Genomic DNA, 17,394 nt, shown 5'->3' with positions numbered 1-17,394 from the left:
TATTTGTTTGTTTATTTTGGATTTTTAATAGAGACGGGGTTTCACTGTGTTAGCCAGGATGGTCTCGATCTCCTGACTTCGTGATCCGCCCACCTCGGTCTCCCAAAGTGCTGAGATTACAGGCGTGAGCCACCATGCCTGGTCACAGATGACTTTCATTACAGACAGGATCAAACTTACTTGTATGGAATAATTACACAATGACATTACAGAGTGGAATATAGAAACCATAATGGAACGAATAATTGTGAGTGAAAGTGTTTTCCCTATACTGACCTCCTCTGAGAGTACAAAGAAATGAAGGTATATGAAAATTCTGGAATTATGGTGCTGAAAAAGGATCCTCAGAGATCTTCTAGAATACTGTGTTAGGGTCATAAAGCAATATTACAAAGTTCTTATACCTTTACCATGTAGTCAACCCAAATGGATGTTATTAGAAAGTATAATTCTCTCATGTAATATTAAATCTTTTATCTAATTTAATTTACAGAACTTCTTTCAAATAGTTAGCAACCTTCTAGATGAAGAAAACAAGGAAAAATGGGAAGATGCACAACAGGTAAGGTTGGGGTTATTTCAGAACTTAAAATGAAGTTGGCGAAACGAAGTGTATACAATATGTGACTAAATTAATGGCTTGCTATTTCAGGAAAACACGATATTTTTAAGTCAGTCTAGGTTATATCCTAGTAATTTTTGAGGAAACAAATGATCTTTACCTTATCAGTCTGGAACTAATGTCTATACATGTGAAAAAAAGCTGAGCAAGTTTAAGCAACTTAAAACTTTAATGATTTAATATGTAATAATTATATGCCTAACCAATAAGTTCCTTTTTTGTCTGTAGACCATGGGAAAAGCAGCACATCTAAAAGTACATATTTCAAATGAGAGTATCGAGCTTTGACTAGTAAAACCATTTGCATTTACTACAATGTTGCATTTAATATGGATCATGGAGAGAGCGATTAATTTTTATTCAAAGCCAAGAACTGTTAAAATCAGGCCTCACCAAAAATTATGTTATGATTTTTTAAAATCTTCCTGCTATGCTTTATCAGTGTAGCAAGTGGCCTTATTGGTTTAGGTATTGTTTATAAATACTTTGCAATACCATTTGTGGTATTCTAACTGATATACAGTGACTAATTTTTTTTTCCTCCGAATTACAGGAAAAGTGGGTTAGAAGTCTAGAAAGAGGTCTAGAAAGAGGGAAAAAATATGGTTCTAAAAATTCTATGTAAATGTAATTTAACTGGTTGTCAAACTTCTTTAGTTTTTCTACTTGACTCTTGTTAAAAATAAGGTAATCTTGAAAAAAAAAGAATGAACATTTACTGAGGTTCAGGTTTTCCCTTTATAATCATATTCTGGGTCTTCAGGAGTAGAGTATGCCCTTTATCCTATTATGACAGGAGCTCTAAAAATAGTCCAGTGTGGGTCTACCTCATGGAGGTATTTATACCTAATATAATATACGAATATATATTAGGTATAAATTTCATGCATCTGGACATAGCCAGAAAAAAAAAAAAACCCTTATTTTAATACTTTAAATCTATTTTTTTCTACCAATTCGAGTTACATATTTGTCCTTGACTTTCTTCTAGAGGACAGCCTCATTCACTCACTGTAAGAAGATGGTGTCTTTCCTTAGAATACAGCTGCAGAGGCTAAGTACATCTTTCTAGAATGCTAGAGACTATTAATTATGGATATATTTAGAAGAAATATATAATATCCTATTTAAAACAAGAGTGCAATTCATCAGATGCTGTTATTTACTGTGAGGTCCTAACTTTAACAAATAATGAATGGTGGCAGAACTTCTTGTCAATGAAAAATCTTGAATTCATAAACCATCTATTTCCTTGAGATTTTGAGTTAGCTATATTCTTATATTTAAAGTATTTTTTCCAATAATAATGATCCTTAATACTGTTTTTGAAATAACGATTTGAAACTGAAAAAACAAAAACAACCCTGTTCTGTAGCTTTTACTAAAAGGTGATGTCATAAATGCAGCCAGGTGGTGAATGGATCTATTGAGTTTGTGGCACAAAGGGTGAACTTTGTGGAAATAGGTACTGTTTAAAATCTATCAAAGATAATCCTTGTGGCTCTCCTTATTTTTGAGTAATAGCCTTAACAAAAGTAAATATAAAACAGAACTCTGTGTACATTTGGAAAATGAGCTGAGTAAAATGGTGACTATTGACCTCGGAATTTTTTTGCAAACAAAATTTACTCTTTTGAATGGTCATTTTGGAATTTGTTACCCATCGGTTCCAGTTACGAAGGATAAAACTATGTTTAGGTAAATCATTCTACTAAAAACGTAGTATACTAAAGTAAAAAAACAAAAACAGAAACAAAGAAACTACTTTCTATATAGCACTGCTTTACACTCTACCCATACGGCTGGAGTTGACAAGTCCAGTTTAGTCAAGACAAGTCATTTTAGTCATGTATTATGTTTGATATTTCTTTATTACATTGAAAATTCATATGTCTCTAGAGCAAGAGTGAGCAAACTGCAGCCAGTGAGCCAAATCCAGCTTGAGGCTTATTTTGTTAATCATATTTTGGAATATAGCCACACTCATTCATTTATATATAACCTATATATGGCTGTTTTGGTACAAGGAAAGAGTTGAGTTTACAACAGAGACTTCATGTCCTGCAAAGCCTAAAATATTTACTATATGCAAACAGAAAAAGTTTGGCAACCTTTTATAACCTGCTCTATAACATTTGACTACACTTGGAGAAATATAATTATAAACAGAATCTTTTAGTCAACCTAAAAAACCTCTCCACCAAGGCAGAAGAGAAAGAAAACACATTCATTATTGAGTAAGTAGTAAACCAGAATGTAATGTGTATCATAGGCAATCCGCTGAGATTACAAAGACCCTGTTACACAGCCTAGCAGTGTCCTCAAGGTAAACAGTAACTAGTTCTGAAGAGGACTTAAGAGCACCCTTTGTCACACATAGTTCATCCTAAATTCACTTGGTAATTGGCGGTGACCATCTTGTTACTTAATTGGCCTTATTCAAAGAAAAAAATAACCTCCTTATAGCTTTATGACTGGAAGCAATTTTACCACTTGAAGCAAAATTCAAGAGGCCTCTGAAGTTAGGCTTCTACCTTTCACAGAAACTGAGAAAGAAGGGCACTATCTTTCTGTATATTTACCTTTCAAAGAGAGATATTTCTGGATCTTTAAGCTGTAGGAGACTAGCTTTTAAATAAATTGATATGCATTTCAAAGAGAAAAAGTGCTTACAATTACTAGATTTCCAAAAGTAAATGCTCTAAGAAAAGGGAGAAGAGAGCGGGGTTGAGGGAGGGAGAGCTTCTTCCCATATTTTCAACAGAAAAAAATAAGCCTCTTTTTTAAATTTATATTCATCCTTCCACTACACATTCTCATATACATACACACCTATACAAAGATAAGGAGAAAATACAGCAGTAGCAGGAAGCCTTGGTGATAACAAAAATCTTAGGCACATTCTTGGAAGTGGGATGATGGACTTTCGAAATTTGTGTTTAATGACTGAAAGTGAAGCTAAGCGATAGGTTTTATCCCCCAAATCTTTCTAAAATTAAAAATTGGAACTATCTCAGCTATACATGGCTAAGTTAATATCCGTCATTCATGTCTTCAAGTATATGTGAGTAAATATACTGTGGATACTGTCTGATTTTTAGACAGGCACAACCGCAAGCCCCTTTGAAATACACATATGCCCACTGTCGCTTTCAGCTCTGACTATATGCTTTTCTGCTATTCAGAATGCCTTTTCGTCTTCTGCACTAGTCTTTGCGATTGCAAAGCAGCTAGAACTCTCCAATCCACTTAATTTTCATGGCTAGAAAATGCAATGGTGCTGAATGGACACAAGAAATTAACTTGACTTCAAAAGATTTTCTGCTCTAAAGTGGTTATATAATGCAGGCTGACTTTATAAGCTTTATGGGTTATACACATGAAAATTCATGTGATATTTTCAATAGCGTTTATGTTCCAAACACTATGAACTATTGCCACAATCATGGTTGTCAAATAAAAAAAACATTCGTCCATTTGTACTGTGTGAGGTGCCATGATGTTGAAAGAAACACATGGGCCATGGAGGCAGATGGTCCTGTAGGTAGGTAAGTAGATAGGTAGGTAGGTGGATAAATGGATAGATGCATAGATGGACAGTTAGGTAGGTAGGTATTGCTCAGCCACTATTAAAGATACAATATAGCCTTAGGTATGCTGTTTAACCTTCTTGAGGTCTTTCTTCTTCTTTCCTAAAATATGAATAATAATCCCACAGTTGTGTTTTGTATTTGTTCATGTAAAGCACATTTACTAGAGCTATTAATATTATTGTAATATTAAAATTATTACCATTATTCTTACAGTGGACATTATAATTATTAAACAATAAATGTTTCTCTCAAGATATTTATTATTATGCAATAACTTAATAGTTTGTAAATATCTTCATGGTGGCAATATTAACTGTTTTTCCTCTTGTGTTCCTCATGTAGTTGCCACGTTAAACATGTAAAGAGCCCAATTTCAGTGTTCTATGTTTTTGTTATATTTAAATGATGGAAAGAGTTCACCAAAAGAAAAGTCATGTATTTTCTGAGGAGACAGTCTGTTAGATATTTTGAATTTCCTTAGATTTATGAGGGATTAATCACTACATCATATTACTTCCAAAGTTCCTCTTATGTGACATCTCATGTCATTCTCAACTCTTAATTTAAAAAATACAGCTATAGGCAGCTGTAGATTTTTTTTGAAGTCAAACAAAGCTCATTTGTGATTTCATGTAGGTTTAAAAAATTTCAGTTATATATGCCATCGTATGTATCGATTTTTTATTCCATGTAACCTTTGCTTATTTTTTCTAGGTTTATCCAGGGTCAATAGAGTTAATGCAGGTGATTGAAGATTTTATACACATTGTTGGAATGGGGATGATGGACTTTCAGAATTCATACTTAATGACTGGAAATGTAGGTAAGAAATAGGATTTTCCCCAAAAAACTTTCTGAAATAAAAAAATTTGCAAGTATCTGCACCATACGTTTCCAAGTACAATAGTCATTATTCATATGTTTAAGTACATGTGAGCAAATATATTTCCAATACTTGGTGTCTGACTTTTAGATGAGCCTAAACACATTGCATTGTGTGTGTGTCTATATATATATATATATATAGACACACACACATATATTTGTATTTATCTTCATGCATTTGTATGACTGCTTGTAGGCCTATTTGTGTGTGTCTTCACGTGTATATGTAGGATAATATGTATTTTTTCATTCTGCCAAATGCTCATTGCTATCCAATCTAGTTATGAATGTGTATGTGTGTGTATACACACTAGTAATTTTGAAAACAACATGTTAGTCTTTACGCTCCTCCATACATTGTTCTTGAGGATGCCGAGTTACTTTCTCACTGGTTGTCCCAGGCAGGTACTGAATCTGTGTGTGGTGGAACATTAAGAATACCTTCCAGGGTTAAGATGATGGTGCAACTGCTGCCACTGCAGTTTTTCTGAATATCTTCCAGTACACAGTGGATCTCTCAGGTCCCTCTGCAGTGGATTCTGTAATGCAACAACCATTGTATTAACCAAATGACACATTTCTCTTTGTGGTTAAAAATTAACAAGCACAAGGAAATAGTCTTCTTAATGATACACATTGAACTGACATAGGCTTACAGCTTTCTCATTTCTTTAAAGCTTCTTCTGATAATGTTACTGTGATTCAGAATTATTTTCTTTCATTTGTCATACTTTAATACTCTTAACATAAAAACCACTGAACTATAGATAGTAATGTGTTTAAATAAACGTATGTTGGCCTATATTCGTATTCACAGATAGTTATGCTTTAGTTTCTGGATTAGGAAGAGACCGACTTTGGTGGGACAATTAGCTAGGGAAGTTCAACTGGTAGAGAACGTAATTTTTTTTTTTTTTATGATTAAGGCTTTTGGTGGTTCATTTTATACTTAATTTCTTCTGAAGGTACCTAAGTCCTACAGGGACTCATTTTATCCTGGGATATCTTCTACCAGGGTAACCTCAGATTACAATAGGTTACAGTTAACTACTGATAATATTCTTCATTTGAGGAAAGTCTATGTAATGGACACTTCAAAAGTCTGGAGACGTTTTGGAGCCCATATATCCTCTTCATCCAGCACAGGCCTCATCAGTGAGTTTAACATCTTAATGTATCTTCTGAGCCTGTTGGAGGGCCCACACTTTTCTCCAGAGTGGGTGTCCAGCAGCTTGTGCCAGTTCAGTAATGGAGGAAGCTGTCCCTTCTTATGGACAATTAGAGTAAAAAGAGACCAAAGATGGTATCTTTGTTGAAAGATGAATTCAGAAATCAGAGAAATCCTCAATTAAATGTCCATTATAAAAGTGACTGGGCAGATAAAGGAAAGAAGGTTTGTTGGAAAGGTATATCATGTCTGTGGAAAAGGTTTAGAAATCACAGCTATGAGTTTTAAGGCACATGGAAGGAACCTAGCAGGATTCCAGGGATGCTAGTCACCCAAGTCAGAACCACTTTCCCAAGGGAAGGAAATGAGTTATGAAGGATCTTGGGGCAGATTGGACAATTGGTAAAGTAATTTATGAGTTAAAATGAGATAGAAAAACAAAGAACTATTGTTTTCTTCTTCTTTTTGTAAATGTTAACGCCTAATTCTAAAAGGTATTGCTAATTAAAAGGATGATCAGATCAATACATGGCATTTGTGCAGAATGTGTTTAGAAAAAAAAACTATAAAAAAGCCAATCAGAGAGTCTAGCAAACTTAAATTGGATTTAAACTTAAATTTGGATTTATGTTTCAGAATCACAGCATATCACATTCTCTATAGCACTAGTATTACTTGCTATAAAAATTTCACAAATGTCCATAAATTGCAATCATTTATTCATCTTTACTTTTCTTTGACTTACGAAGTTTGTATATTTGAAAATATTGTGTATTTTTTTCACAATAAGATTATGTTATCTAGATTTGCCTTCTTCCCTTAAATGTGATTAAACTTTAAGAGGTATATTAAGCATAACTCAAAGCAATCGAATGCTGCAAATAAAGTCAATATCGTCCTATATCGTTGTCCATCTTGCCTGAGGATAGTGTGATTGTTCTGCCTTCTGATTGTTTATATAGCAACACTTATCCATATTAAAAGTTATATTCTGTGAGTAAAAATTATAAACATTATTTGTACTGACTACCCAAAAGACATCTTATTTATTGTTGATTTCCTCAAATGTTAGCTCAGGGACTGACTGAGACTGTAGTTTGGTGACTAGAACTGAGGGTTATGCTCCATAGTATTCAGGAGTTTTCCAAATTGCATACACTAGTATCAAATTAAGTAATATGAATAATGATCTCTTACTATTAATACTTTTTATGTTATCCAATTTGATACTATATATGTAAAACACTATAATGTTTTGTCTGATATTTCCAATGTTTTTGAGCATGGACATGAATAGAGACTATTTTACAGCAGAAAGTTGTGAAACATGTGAGTTGGCCCTCATTCTGTCTTACATTCTAAGTCCAAAGATTAATTATCCAACAGTCTGCTCATTATACTGAGCAGACATGTATGCAGGAACACAGGCATGTACACAGCATGTGAGAAATGAATAGAGACTAAGTAACTAAGAAAGTTTGTTCCTTATGGCCATTTTCTTTAGAATGTGTTGGATTAAGATTAAAGAACTTCAAAAATCATAATATATTTTAGAGAGATTATAAATTATTTTTTCATAAAGTCTATATGTATAGCTACCTCACTTTTCTGGACTATAGATAGTAAACTCCTGAAGGAAGAAAGAGTTGAACAGTCCAATATAAATGCCAAAAAGACCATGCAATTTAATAAAAGACTCTCAGAACCAATAGATTATTTTATTTAAACTTTAAATATAGTTTTAGCATTTCTGTTTTCTAGTTACTGGATTAAATAGAATGAGTTTGAAGCAGAAGCAGTGCTATTAGAGGCACATATATAGCAAATAGAATAGATGAAATGCTGGAACAATAATAACAAAGAAGTACTTTTTCCTTACTGTCATTTCCTAAAGAAATGACAACTCATGTCTCACGTTTGAGAGCATTAGTTCTAAGACTTAGGACAATAATTCATATTTAAAAGCATGGCCTTAATTCATCAAGATAAAAGTTCCTAGAATCTGATTAAAATCTCAGAAAAAGGAGTGACACATTTTAGAAAGACTTTCTTCAAAAATAGTTCAAATGAAAAAGTTCAAAGCTTCTTTTTTTTCTGAAAAATGTCCCCATCTGTATCAGCTTTTGATAAGTGAAGTGCTCTTATATGATAAAAAATTCTATGAACATTTTGATATATATGCATGCATGTACATTTTTGTAGGGAGCATGTTCATAGCTTTGATCTGTTTCTTAAAAGATTTATGATCTCAAAACGTTTAACAGAGGTTTGGAAGAAAATAGTCTACAAATAAGGATTTCAAACCAATGAATTTATAAAATAATCAAGCTTCAATAGAATATTTAGTTTTCATTTTTAAATACATATATGACATTTAAAATAGACACATGAAAGTTGTAATACATGAGTTAATGAAAATTTACTAAAGACTAAATGCTCTACTAAATAGTTTATATAATTACTGTATAAATGAATAAATGAATGTCTATGAAAGATTTCTATTTTCAATATGCCTCTTTTTAAAAAAATTATATTTGAAATATCTCAACTGTCTGCATAGGTAAGTGGTTTTTGTTTTAGGAAAAGCATGTGACTTTTTCAATATATCAATAATTTAAAAAATGTATTAGTATCAATTAGGTCTGGAGGGCCGTATCTTTATATTATTTAATACGAGATATTTTTAAAAGGTTACTTTTTCAACAAGACAGGAAGTTATTTTTCAATGAAAATATTATTTGAAGATTTACTTCAACTTACTTTCTATACTTTTCCTCTAAACATTTTTCCTTAAGTACCTTGCAGTCCTATTTATCTTATTATTTTCCTGAAACTCCTATTTGAAAGGAAACTCTAATTGCCGAATAAATCTCCTCCCATTTTTCATCCTTCACATCCTCTGTGCTTTGCTAACCACTCTCTTTCTTGATACTGTTCATTCCCTTAACATTTTTACATTAAATACAGTATAAAATATACTCAAATGATAAATTTAAACTCATGGCTTGAAAGTATTTGGATTTCTTTTGAGATAATAGCATAAAACAAATAACGTGAAGCCCTGAAAAGGATAAAAGTACATTATTTTGAGGTCCAGCTGTTTGCAGTTCCAAATACAAAATGGAGTGTATGAGATCTGACATGATTAGAATGACAAGGCAACAGAATGGGACTATATTGTTCTAACGATTTGTCCAAAGTTACAGTGATGATTTATAGTTTTTGTTACATTTTCAGTTTTTTTTTTTTTTTATATTTTTCACAATAGCTTCATGTAGCATGTTACATTTGCTTTTATTGATAAGAATATCCTATTCTTTGGAAATTGTGTTAGTTAGAACCTAGAACTAGAATTGCATTTACTGAACTGAATTCAAGGAAGATCAGTGATGTGTCAATGTTACTCACCCATTGACTACGTTCAAGTAAAAACAAAAAGAATTTTTCTCTTACTATAAGCAAAGCCTTTGCTAAGTGATTCAGGTCATTAAAATAAATGACTCATCTTCTAGCCTGCAAGAAAATCGCAGTCTAGTTGTAGACAGAAAAGAATTACATCAATAAATAAACATCAAATACATTTTGTTATGTGTCATATAAGCCAAATGTTAGTGCTTTATTCCCGGAGATGTTGTTCTGTGTAAGGATAAAGAAAAACTTCTTAGAGAAGGAAGCATTTAATGTAGACTTTGAAGAATGACTGAATTGTTGATAAGTCAACATAAAGAAGAGCAAGTAGCAAATAGATGGTTACAGTCCAGAACATTCTATTAGCAAAGATGATATAGAGATGTCAAAGTTGAAATTGTGCTTGGGGGAAAAGTGGTCTATATTAATAAAAGCACATATGTATAGAAGTGAAGGAAGTAAAATAAAATTGGAAAGGCAGGTTGATACATGGTTCTGAATTCTAAAGATAATAGGCAGTCACTGAATCTTTACCTGGTAAGAGTTGTGCTTTGGGAGAACATGTGTAAGATGAGAAAATGCAATTGATTGAAATTGGGAAGCACCATCAACATAGTGAGTCCAAATGTAGAGAGAAGGCTTTTAATAGTAATTCATGCGGAAGACAATGAAGACAGGAATTGCTGGTGGTAAGAATAGGAACTGACGTGTGGGTATGAATTTGAGACTCTGTCTGAGGCTAGAATTGATAGGATTCCATAACTGACTGGGGTGTGAGAGAGAATGGAGAGATTGAGATTAAGTTTATTCAACACCCATTTGTGAGTATTTTTGACATATTAATATTTAGACAAGTAATAGCCCCCAAGTGAAAAAAATAAAATGAGAACTTGGATTTTATTAGAGGAGTCAAATCTATAAATACACATTTCGTGATCAACTGCATAAAAGTGATAGTTGAAGCCATAAAAGTTTTTTTCAATTATCAATACAATAACAAGATAGAAGAGACGTAAGGTGATATCTACATTAAAAACAAAGAATCAAAGTTGGTGTCAGAGGTAGTAGGTATAAGGAGTTCCAGAACAATACAGAATAAAATCAGTGTCCTATAATTAATAAAATGGAGACAATGTTTCAAATTGATTGCTATACTTAATATAAATTGCTAATAAAGTTCAGTGTCTTAAGAATTAAGATAAATATTATGGAATTATCAATTCTATAACATGAAAATTATTAAGGAACAGTGCAAACACAGTGAACAGGACCTAAATTTTCAAGCTGTTTATATGGTTTCAATGCATTACACCCTTAACATTTTGATACAGTAATCTTTATGAATTTACTTTAGACAGATGAATGTTGCCACACCCACTTAACAGCTATTTCACAACTGTTCCTTAGGAATTACTTGATGCTGAGAATATCAAATAAGAAAGGAATGCTTTTAGGCTAAATAAGATCTTCAAATACAGAATGCTATAATTATTATTTGTAAGGAATTTCAAAAGTTCTTCTGATATATAAGCCCTAACAGATACAAGAATCTAAAATGTATCAATTTAGTTATCCAGAAATCTAATAAGGCTAGTGCCTTGAAAGCATTATAGTAAGATATTTTTCTTTGAAAAGGTAAATATTCCTGTGTCTTGTTGGTTTAGAAGATATTAAATATTAGGTTTGTCAGGATGAAAATTCATAGTTGATATTTTCTGAAATTGAATCCAAATTCAACCTGAAAAATAGTGTGATACAATGTTGACATCTCCTTTCTCTGTGCAATGCCTTTCCATCAACACCAAACCTGTGTTCTTTCTTATATTCACTGGCAAACTTAATCATTCCTTTGGTAGAAAATCTTGTTCTTTAATAGAGAAACTAACTCTCAGTCTGACAATATTATTCTAAAATATAGTTGTTTTTCTTTCTAGGCTTATTTTCCTTTGTGTCGCTGCTTAGTTTCGTGATTCACACATCCCCATCTCTTGTTTGACTAGCTTTCTATAAAAATGTGACATTTGTAGTCTGTGGACACCATGCCTGAAAAATACACAATTTAACTTTTTTTTTTTTTTTTTTTTTTTTTTTTTTGGTATTTTTATTTGTAGCACCTGATGTTGGTTCAGTCAGCTAGATTTGAGTCTAAATGTGTTAAGTTCTATCTCTGTCTTCTGGCTCTTTACCACCCTTGCTAAACACCTGAAGCTAGTGGGTGTTTTTCTGTAGGTCAGGAAAAAAAGTACAACTAAAAATATCTGTTTCTTTATTGTGCTAACATACTGGTTTCCTGAGAAAACAAGCAGTTCAAACATAGTTTTAAACTTTGATATGCAGCCGTAGAGTTATTTGATTGCTTCTCATTTAATAGAAATTATCTCATGGTATTTACTAGGATCATCGAATTCCACATGGTTGGGGTGGAAGCACTGGGGAGGTTGACATTGTGAAAGGCTATATCAGACCCTGTTAGGAGCAAACAAGACAAACTGCCCAGGTGTGCGATAGGCTTTCTTGCACACAACTGAACCCCAGGCTAAGGTGCTCCCTAGTACTAGTGTGATAGATTGGTAATGATTCATGGATTTAACTGGCTTTAAGAGGTCTCAGACAATCATTCAGTAAATATGTGCCACGTTTTGTCCTAGAAGATTTCTCAGTGAACGAATTAGACAAACCTCTCGCTCTCATGGAATTTATGTTTTGTAGTAGAGATACAGGTGTCAAACCAATGCCATCAAACATGCCCAGTGGTTATAATTGTTACAAAGTGGAATGAAGCAGTCGACAGAGTGAGCAGTTAATGAGTCAAGAGAGCAGTGTCATTTCAAAGAGGATGACCAGGGAGGGCCTTTCATTTTCAAAGTGATGTTTGAATATAGTACTGAACCTTTAGAGCATGAGATGCAGTGATATGTAGGGGCAGAACACTCCAGACAGAAGAAACAGTAAGTGAATACAAAGACCATGATGCACTCACGTGCTTCATATATTGGAGGAACTGGGGAAAACCACTAGTACTGGAATAGCTGAGGGAGGAGCAGTGGGAGGAAATGAAGTCAGAAAAGGAGTGAGAAGTGAAACTAAAAGGTATTTGTCTGAGGTGTGAAAGGAATACAAAATGCTTAGCAAGTATTTGTCATTTACCTAAGGGGATACAGCCTAAGAAATGCGTCCTTAGATTATTTTGTTGTGCGAACATCATAGAATATACTTCCACAAACCTAGATGGTAGAGCCTACTACATGTCTAGGCTACAGGGGATAGCCTATTGCTCCCAGGCTACAAACCTACACAACGTGTTACTGTATTGAATACAACTGTAGGCAACTGTAACACAAGGGTAAATATTTGTGTGCCTAAACATAGATAAGCTGTAGTACAAATTTGGTATAACATATTAAAAATGGTACACCCGCATAGGGCACTTACAATTAATGGAGCCTACAGCTCCCTGTTGCTCTGCATGAGTCAGTGAGTGACTAGGAAATTACTATTCACTACTGTAGACTTTATAAACACTGTACACATAAGCTACACTAAATTTATAAAAATACATATTTTCCAATAATAAATTAACCTTAGCTAACTGCAACTCTTTTACTTTATAAACTTTTAGTTTTTTTAACTTTTGGACTCTTGTAATAATACATCGCCTAAAGCACAAACATATTGTACCGCTGTAAAATTATTTTCTTTCTTTATGTCTTTATTCTATAAAACTTTTTTCTATTTTTAACTTTTAAATTTTAGATTTTTAGATTTTTTTGTTAAACCCAAGACATGAATTCACACATTAGCCTAGGCCCTACCCAGGGTCAAGATCATCAATATCACTGCCTTCCTCTTCAGATCATGTCCACCTGAAAGTCCTCAGGGGAAATAACATGCATGGAGCTGGCATCTCCTATGATAACACTATTTTCTTCCGGAATACCTCCTGAGGGATTTGCCTGAAGCTGTTCTACAGTTAACTTTTTTCTTAAATAGGAGTACACCCTAAAATAATGGTAAAATGTATAGCATAGTAAATACTAAGCAACAGACATTTTTCAGGTGCATTATAATTTTATGTGACTACCATCACGTATTGGGTCCATAGGTGACCAAGACATCATGTGGCACATGATTATTATCTGATTTAGGTATAAAAGACTCATTCTGACTATGAAGTGGAGATATTATAATAGACTATTTGGCGCTTGAGTGAAAATAGTAAGGGCAGTGCTGTGCTTACTCAGGTGGGAGAGCAGAGGTTTGGGTCAAGTGACAGTGGAAATAGTGAAAAGGAGTCTGATGCTGAAGATATGTTAGTTGTTGATGTGAAAGAGCTTGCTAATAGTTAGAAATAGAGTGTGGAAGAAGGAGAGCCCTCAAGGAAATGTCTCCACTGCATCTCCAAGAACCCAACTACAGAAGCAAGACAGATTTATATCAAAAATTTACTTTGGCAGCAATTTGAATGCCTGTAAAGTTTAGAATTCAAAGCAGTTTTATTTTGGCTTTTTAAAAATATGTTATCCTTCCTAACTCCAACCCAAATCCTTGCTCCTGTGGTTTAAGCCCATTTCATTTTTACTGTTCTCAAGGAGACTGAGCAATTTTATCCTCAGAAGCCATCAGCATTCTGTCATCATCCCACCATACAAATCCTTGGGCAAAAGCCAGAATGAAATTGTTCATTAAAATGACTTTGCAACTCATATTGAGTTGCCAGCTAACAAATGAAATAAATCCTACTTTCCCTACCATGTTTGTGTTTCTTTTTTAATTGGAAGACCATGGAGCCTTTAGAATAGAACTCTTAAATCTCAACCAAGTCCAGCAAGAAACTAGTCAGCTCCATTCTTTTGAAAGCTGTTTTTTGTTTTGTTTTGTTTTGTTTTGTTTTAATAAAAACTTAAAAATAAGAATACCATAGAAGTCTGTTATCTAAGTTGGAAATATATTTGTGAAACATCCTCATCTCTACAGCTTTACAAATGTTATTTGTAATAGAACTACTCTCATAGTTATAACCCTGGACCTTCATGTCAAAAACACTGATCATGTTATGATGTTTCAATTTATTAGTAGGCCTGCATTCTTTTAGAAGTTAACTGGTGTGAAAAAAATAGTAACATAACATTTCTAAATTTATCTTATCTGCTTTATACAGCCATGCTCAAAGACACAATTATTCATGGTATCATTATTAAATAATGCTTATTTTCCCTGAGAAACTTGAAAACATTGTTAATACTCTTTTTTGTTTTGAGTAATCCAAATGCTCTAAACTTTCTATATTATCATATATTATGCCAATTTCTAGCTTTAAACTTCTGAACTTCCTTCACAAGTACCATTTGAGTACAATATAAAGAAAGGTATTTTTATTTGTTTTTCCCCGTTAATCCTCAAGCTTTCTAAGAAAAGTTATGGCATTCTTAATATTTCATAGCATGCCCCAAATTAATGTTTTCACAAATATTCATGATGCTATTTACTCTTCACAACCTTTCAGCCTGGGTGAGAGGGGTACCCACATAATTTGTCCTACATCATTGCCTCCCATTCAGAGTGGGTGCTTTTTTTTCCCCTTTGCATCTTGGTAATTCAAAGTTAAAGATTTGTTTCATTATCTGGCTCAGCCAACTACACTGTAACCTGCTTCTGTTATATCATGAACTGCAGTGTAATTTTTTTATTATGTGACTCTAGGGAAACCATACTCATCTGTTCTGTATTTCTGCATCAAGGTAAAATAACTCCTGACCATTTGTTTTCTTTTCTGCTAATATTCTTCATATGTATCTACTTTGTTAAAAATTTTGAAATTATTTTTCTGGCTAATTACACAAATTAAGCTTTTGTAAATCTTTTATACCATATCTTAGATCATGAAAATATGAATTTTCTTGTTACTCCTTCAGTCTCCATCCTTCCAGCAACTGTTTAGGATAGAGGGCGTAAATAGAGGGCCAAACCTTTCATTCTAAGGCACATAATTTCTTTTGAATTTTTTATTTACTAAGAAAATACTCATGGTCTAAAGAAACCTAAGGAGGTCACACAGAATTAGGTTGCAAATGTATGATATAGAGAATGCACATTAATGTGCAGCAGCATTGGGAGCATGAATAGGAAAGGTGGAGGAAAAGCTGACTTCTGCTGTAGCTGTACAACGTATGAGAAAAGAGCTTATGGACCAAAGATTGAAATGACTGTAACAGAAATAGTGATGGTGAAGGAGTATGCTTGAATAGTATATCTTGCTATACTAGACATGAATTGTGAAAGCTGTCCTCAAATAGAAAAACATGACTTCAATAATTAAGATTTCCAATAAGGATACAGGCCAAGAATTCTCGAGTTTCTTCCATGTTAACATGTAGAACTTAAACAAATTTACAAGAAAAAAAACACACAACTCCATCAAAAAGTGGGTGGAGGATATGAACAGACACTTCTCAAAAGAAGACCTTTATGAAGCCAACAAACATATGTAAAAAAAAAGCTCATCATCACTGGTCATTGGAGAAATGCAAATCAAAACCACAGTGAGATACCATCTCACGCCAGTTAGAATGATGATCATTAAAAAGTCAGGAAACAACAGATGCTGGAGAGGATGTGGAGAAATAGGAATGCTTTACACTGTTGGTGGGAGTGTGAATTAGTTCAACCATTGTGGAAGACAGTGTGGTGATTCCTCAAGAATCTAGAACTAGAAATACCATTTGACCCAGCAATCCCATTACTGGGTATATATACCCAAAGGATTATAAATCATTCTACTATAAAGACACATGCACACGTATGTTTATTGCGGCACTATTCCCAATAGCAAAGACTTGGAACCAACCCAAATGCCCATCAATGACAGGCTGGACAAAGAAAAGGTGGCACATATATACCATGGAATACTATGCAGCCATAAAAAGTGTCAGTTCATATCCTTTGCAGGGACATGGATGAAGCTGTAAACCATCGTTCTCAGCAAACTAAAACAAGAACAGAAAACCAGACACTGCATGTTCTCACTCATAAGTGGCAGTTCAACAATGAGAACACATGGACACGGAGGGGAACATCACACACCAGGGCCTGTCTGGGGGGTCAGGGGTTGGGGAGGGATAGCATTAGGAAAAATACCTAATGTAGATGACAGGTTGATGGGTGCAGCAAACCACCATGGCACATGTATACCTATGTAACAAACCTGCATGTTCTTTCTGCACATGTATCCCAGAACTTAAAGTATATTAAAACAAAACAAAATAAAACAAAACAAAACATGTAGACATAGCCACAAACATTTTGGGTTTGAATTTTCTTTTTCTTTTCTTTCCTTTTTTTTTCTTTTCTTGTCTTGTCTTTCTTTTTTTCTCTCTTCTCTTCTCTTCTCTTCTCTCTCTCTCTCGAGAATTCTAGAGTTTCTTACATGTTAACATATAGACCTAGCCACAAACATTTTGAGTTTGAATTTTCTTTTCTTTTTTCTTTTCTTTTCTTTCTCCTCTCCTCTCCTCTCTTCTCTTCTCTTTCTTCTCTTCTCTTCTCTTCTCTTCGCTTCTCTTCTCTTCTCTTCTCTTCTCTCTTTTCTCTCTCTGTCTCTTTCGCTCAAGAATTCTAGGGTTTCTTACATGTTAACATGTAGACCTGGCCACAAATATTTTGGGTTTGAGTCTTTCTTTCTTTCTTTCTTTCTTTCTTTCTTTCTTTCTTTCTTTCTTTCT

The 17,394-nt window shown here is 33.6% G+C and overlaps 1 protein-coding gene across 2 annotated transcripts in view; it reads left to right on the top strand.

The window, feature by feature from the left end:
• The window catches only part of ADGRB3 (adhesion G protein-coupled receptor B3), a 765,428-nt gene that overhangs the window by 371,541 nt on the left and 376,493 nt on the right, over positions 1 to 17,394 (top strand). For both annotated transcript variants that reach the window (XM_023230291.2, XM_023230292.1), the window contains 2 exons: positions 494 to 562; positions 4,930 to 5,038. In XM_023230291.2, the coding sequence (XP_023086059.1) occupies positions 494 to 562; positions 4,930 to 5,038 (178 nt within the window). The remainder of the gene's footprint in view (positions 1 to 493; positions 563 to 4,929; positions 5,039 to 17,394) is intronic.

Source organism: Piliocolobus tephrosceles, chromosome 5 (genome assembly GCF_002776525.5).
Source record: "Piliocolobus tephrosceles isolate RC106 chromosome 5, ASM277652v3, whole genome shotgun sequence".
NCBI lineage: Eukaryota > Metazoa > Chordata > Mammalia > Primates > Cercopithecidae > Piliocolobus > Piliocolobus tephrosceles.
The sequence above is the reverse complement of the archived record's forward strand: the minus strand, read 5'-3'. Positions and strand labels throughout refer to the sequence as shown.